At 53.2% G+C, this 6,000-nt stretch overlaps 1 protein-coding gene across 1 annotated transcript in view; it reads right to left on the reverse strand.

The window, feature by feature from the left end:
- Positions 1–4,079, reverse strand: part of prmt9 (protein arginine methyltransferase 9) — a 44,332-nt gene extending 40,253 nt beyond the window's left edge. Inside the window, 1 exon segment of the mRNA XM_055646516.1 lies at positions 3,791–4,079. Within this exon segment, the coding sequence (XP_055502491.1) occupies positions 3,791–3,973 (183 nt within the window). The 5' untranslated portion in view covers positions 3,974–4,079.
- Between the last annotated feature and the right edge of the window lie 1,921 nt (positions 4,080–6,000).

Here is a 6,000-nt window from a genome sequence, read left to right on the forward strand (position 1 = left end):
ACTATCTCTGATTGAACTGTAAGCCGTTGGTCCACATCCACCAGCATCTGCCAATCCCGGCTGCCTCCAACTGTCCAAACCTGGTCCTTGGTGAAATTTTCCATTGCCTTTGTTCCCCCTTCCGAACAAAGGCAATTGGCTTAACTGGGTTGGTTGTTCTGGGCGGACAGGGCATTGATGGTTGTTCTCCTGCTTTCCAGAGTCGCTGCCAGGCATTTGAGCACTTGATTATGTCTCCAGGTGTACCGTCCTTGGGAGAGGCTTACTTTACACCCAGTGAGGATGTGCCTAAATGTGGCTGGTGTTGAACATAGGGGGCATGATGGATCTTCGCCAAGCCATTGGTTGAGATTTTTTGTGCTAGGAAGGTCATCGTATGTTGCCTGAATGAGGAAACTTATCCTGCTCGCCTCCATCTCCCACATGTCCTTCCAGCTGATCTTCCTCTTTTCCACACTCTCCCATCTCATCCACTGGCCCTGTTTAGCTTGCGACACAGCCTTGGCACACCTACTCGACTCCTCCTGCGGGCGGACTTTGGCCGCAACCAACTTCCAGCGCTCCAGTGATGATGCCTTGTTCCAGCAAGGTCACTTTCCGCCAAGTCCCAAGCCACTTCTTCCGTGTTGGATTTGCCCAACCATGTCGCCTTGGTGGAGAGCAGATTTTGCCTGCTGTGTTGCATTCTTAGCCGTCCACTTCTTTCCTGTTGCCAGGGTTGGAGCAGCAGCTCGGATGACAGTGTCCCTTGATTCTGCCAGCGTCATCTCTAGTCTGACTTTAGTGCACTTGAACTCCTCTGTGAGGCTAGAGAGAGGCAGCTGGAGTACCACCTGACCGTACAGGCCTACGCTGCTCAGGCACTGAGGAACACCTAACCACTTTTTCACGAAAGAGCTGATTGTTCTTTCCATCTTCTAGACTCTTGTCATACATGGTTAGTGGCCACATAAGCGAGGTAGTAACCCAAACTGCAGGCACCATATTTTCAGCTTTCCAGGCAGCAAGGATCGGTCAATGTTCTCCAGACCTTTGATGACTTTTTGCCTAAACTCGTTAGCCTGATCAGTGTCCTTCAGTTTAGAGTTATACCATCTTCCCAGACTTTTGATTGGCTTCTCTGACACAGTTGGGATAGGTTCTTGATCAATGAAGAACCTTTGATCTGTCAGTTTGCCTTTGATTATAGAAATGCTTCTTGACTAGGATGGCTTGAATTTCATTCTGACCCTGATGAAGCCGAATTTTAGTTAAAAATATAAGAAGATATTAAATTGGCTTCTGGGCTAGCTTACAGCTTATATTTAGTGTCAAATTAGGCTTGCCTTAGGTTGCGGGTGTGTGAGATAATAAATCCTATAACATTGTCTCCCAAGTGAAGGAGCTAGAGAGATATCTTTGAAAGTAAGATGCCATAAACCAAATGACCAATGTTTATGGGGGGAGGAGGCAATAAAGGAAGAGAGAAATAGCTGGACTACACATCTTTGTAAGGAATCCCCTACCTCCTGTCTTATGATCTGGGACCCAAATGAGAGGAAGCAGCGAAAAGAGCTCGGTGGTCTATTTTGGATGGGGGATAAAGCAAATGGCCAATGTTTTTAGTATATCTTGTACCATGTAAAAAAAAGGTTTGATGTGATGCATTCTGTGGAAACCTTTTCCAGTACCTCTGACCATGACTAATGTCTGTGGAATGTGCTAAGGGGACAAAAAAAACCCTATTTAAGACAATGTAATTCTGTTGTTCAGAGAAGGTGGCTGAGCACAGTCAAGGGTCTGTGTTGGTCACTTGACTGGAGTACTCCCTCCCTTCCATCGGCCGATGTTAAGTAAAGTTTTGAACTGGTCTACCAAACAGTTTGTGTGGTGTCTGTTTATTAAGAAGCGAACCTGGTTTAGTAGTTAAAATAAGTAGCTTTTTCAACCCTAGTGATGTTCTCTTGAAGCTTCCCTAAAAGGAGGTAGAGTTCGGGGATGGTAGCAACCAATCCCCGTCTACTGATACTCTCCTCCGCCTAGCGGAGCTGGTCCTTACCCTTAATAACTTTTCGTTTGACTCCTCCCATTTCCTCCAAATACAAGGTGTAGCTATGGGCACACGCATGGGCCCCAGCTGTGCCTGCCTCATTGTAGGGTACGTCGAACAATCCTTGTTCGAGACATACAGTGGCCCTATCCCCAAGCTCTACATCCACTACATCGATGACTGCATTGGTGCTACCTCCTGCACCCACACACAACTAACTGACTTCATCCATTTCACCACCAACTTCCATCCGGCACTCAAATACACCTGGATCATTTCCGACATGCACTATAAACCCACTGACTCCCAAGGCTATCTGGACTACACTTCTTCCCACCCTGTAAGGATTATCCCCTACTCCCAATTCCTCCGTCTACGCTGCATCTGCACCCAGGATGAGGTTTTGCACACCAGGGCCTCGGAAATGTCCTCATTCTTCAGGGAATGGGGGTTCCCCTCCCCTACTATAGATGAGGCTCTCACCAGAGTCTCTTCTATACCCCGTGACTCTACTCTCACTACCCATCCCCCCACTCGTAACAAGGGCAGAGTCCCCCTTGTCCTCACCTTCCACCCTACCAGCCGTCACGTACAACAAATAACCCTCCGTCATTTTCGCCACCTCCAACGTGACCCCACCACTTGATACATCTTCCCATCTCCTCCCCTGTCTGCTTTCCTCCGCTACCTCTGCAACTCCCTCATCAATTCGTCCCTTCCCACCCGAACCACCCCCTCTCCGGGCACTTTCCCTTGCAACCGTAAGAAATGCTACACTTGTCAATTTACCTCCCCCCTTGACTCCATTCAAGGACCCAAGCAGTCTTTCCAGCTGCGGCAGAGGTTCACCTGCACCTCCTCCAACCTCATCTATTGCATCCACTGCTCTAGATGTCAGCTGGTCTACATCGGTGAGACCAAGCGTAGACTTGGCGATCGCTTCGCCGAACACCTCCGCTCAGTTCACAATAACCAACCTGATCTCCTGGTGGCTGAGCACTTCAACTCCCCCTCCCATTCCGTATCCAACCTTTCTGTCCTGGGCCTCCTCCATGGCCAGAGTGAGGACCACCGTAAATAGGAGGAGCAGCACCTCATATTCCGCTTGGGCAGTTTGCACCCCAAGCGATATGAACATTGACTTCTCCAATTTCAGGTAGTCCTTGCTTTCTCCTCCCCTTCCCAGTTCTCCCTCAGCCCACTGGCTCCACCTCTTCCTTTCTCCTCCCACCCTCCCATCCAAAGATACTAGAGGAGCTCCTCTAGTATCTTTGCTCACATCAGTCTGAAGCAAATATCTTATAGCGAAGATCTTTGGTCTGAAGAAGGGTCTCAGCCCGAAACGTTGCCTATTTCCTTCGCTCCATAGATGCTGCCTCGCCCGCTGAGTTTCTCCAGCATTTTTGCCCACCCTAGGTTCTCTTTGCCAAGTTTCAGGTGCTGTTTAATTTTCAGCGCCCAGGTGAGGATGCTGCGGCCTTGCATTGACTCCAACATTTTGTGTCCACTCTCCCCCCACAAACAAACAAACTAATGTCCGAAGTTTGTTTGTTTGTACATCCGCTGAGTTTCTCCAGCATTTTTGTGTACCTTCGATTTTCCAGCATCTGCAGTTCCTTCTTAAACAAACTAATGTCCGCAGCAGCTTCGTGGCGACAACAAGAACCCCCGCAGATGTTGCTGCCTGATCCGCTGGGTTACTGTCTCCATCACGTTGTGTTTATCCTCGCCTCCCCCTCTCTCCCTCCCTCCACAACTCACCCTGATGATCTCCTTCAGCTCCGGCGCCAGGTTGAGCAGCAGCAGGTAGTGGGCGAAGGCCGTGCCGTGATCCCCGCTCTCCAGGTAATCCTGGGCGCTCTGTAACGAGCGGTAAACGAGCCGCACCCGCCCGCGGCTCCCGCTGCCGCTGCGGCCTCGACGGCCGGGCCTCTGGGCCGACATGAAGACGGACAGAGGAGACACGGACAACAACAACAACAACTACTGCAGCCACAGACGGCGGCTCCAGCAACGGAAGCGCTGCCTGCACAACGCACCGCGGCAAACGTGGCTCTGCACAACAGTTCCCACCGCTCTTAACCAAAACACTCTTAACTAAAGTTACTTGATGAGCTCCTCTAGTATATTTGCTCTTAACCTCCCCCACTTCCACTCCCCCTCTACCTCCTCCTTAACCCCCGCTCCAAACCCCCTTCCCCTATCTCCTACCACCTCAACCTCAATATCCTATACCCACCGCTAGTCAGCAAAACCTCCCCACCACCAGCCCCCTTCCCCCTTCCCCCCCTCCACCCCCCCCTTCCCCCCCCCCTCCCGACCCCCCCTTCCCCTCCTCCACACCCCCTTTCCCTCCTCCACACCCCCCTCCCCTCCTCCACACCCCCTCCCCACCTCCACACACCCCTTCCCCCTCCACACCCCCCTCTTCCACACCCCCCCTCCCCACCCCCCACCCCCTTTCCTCCACCCCCCTCCCCAACTAACAACCCCCTCTTCAGCGACACCCCCCTTCCCCCCCCCTCCCACACACCCCCTTTCAGCCCCCTCCCACCCCCCCTTCCTCTTCCCCCCCTCCACACCCCCCCTTCCCCCCTCCACACCCCCTTCCCCCTTCCACATCCCTCTTTCCCCCCCCCTCCACACACCCCTTCCCCCCCCCTCCATCAAATATCCAAGAGGAGCTGCTCCACACCCCCTTTCACCCCCCCCTCCATGCCCCCTTGCCATCCCCTCTCCACACCCCCCTTCTCCCCTCCACACCCCATTTCTCTCACACCCCCCTTCCCCTTTCCACACACCCCTTTCAAAGTCCCTCCTCACCCCCCCCTGTCCCCCCTGTCCCTTTCCACCCCCTTTGCCCCCTCCACCCCCCTTTCCCCCTCCACACACACACACACACCCTTACCCCCCCACCCAAACTTCGCAACACCCTCGTTCCCACCACCAGTCAGCAAAACACTCTTAACCCCCTCCTCCACCCCTCGTCAGCAAAACACCCTTAACCCCCCTACACCCCTCATGCCCCCGCTCTGCCTCCCTCATCATTCGCTCCACATTCCCCCCAACTCCATTCCCAACACCCACCTCTCAATGTCTGTTCCCAACCACCCCCTCCATTGGCCCCACCCCCCATCAATGCCCCCCCCCCTCCCCAGTACTCCCTTCCAATGCCCCCTCCCCTCCCTCAATATCCCCCCCACAATACTCACCCCACACCACCCTGATCTCAACCCCCTCACAATAACCCCATTTCAACTATCGTCTCAAGGTCCCTCCTGTTAATGTCCTGCCCTCAACGTCTCGACACCCCTTCGAATCCTTCTCAATGCCCCCCTCAACCCTTTTTCTTGCACCCCTCCTGTCACCACGCACCCTCCATCCGGTCCCCACACTCTCCCTCATATAATCAAACTCCCTTGCCCCATCTGCCCTCTGCTCATGTGCATTTGCAGTTTACTAACTGGCAGCAGAGGTTCCTTGTTTTGTATTCTGATGTTCAGTTGCTAGTATGCTTCTCTCTTTGTTATTCTCTGCGATTAATAAGCGAGTTCGGTATTCCGAAAAATGCAAGGAATCATGGGATTTGTCAAAGGTCAAACACAAACACTGAATAAAAATCGAATGAAGCACTGTAGATTCAGTGAGTATAGTTTGGGTCTGATTTTTTTGGTCTTTTTTGGTCTTTGTATTTGTCAGGGGACAGATAGAGGGGGCAGATGCTAGTGGAGAGGTGGAGACTGGACCGGCTCGGGGGGGCGGGGGCGGCGGAGACGTCCGGACCAACAGGACACCGGCCCCCGGGTCGACAGCCGGCATGGAGAGGCGCTAACCCCAGCTCACCTCCACCTCTCCTGTCTGGCCAACCGACAGCCTAGACCAACAACACCAGCAGTCCCAGGCCCACAGCAAGCGCAGAGAACCCACAGGCTCACAGCCAGCGTCGACTCCAGCCCAACCCCACTCCAACC

This window comes from Leucoraja erinacea, chromosome 1 (genome assembly GCF_028641065.1).
Source record: "Leucoraja erinacea ecotype New England chromosome 1, Leri_hhj_1, whole genome shotgun sequence".
In the NCBI taxonomy this organism is placed as follows: domain Eukaryota; kingdom Metazoa; phylum Chordata; class Chondrichthyes; order Rajiformes; family Rajidae; genus Leucoraja; species Leucoraja erinaceus.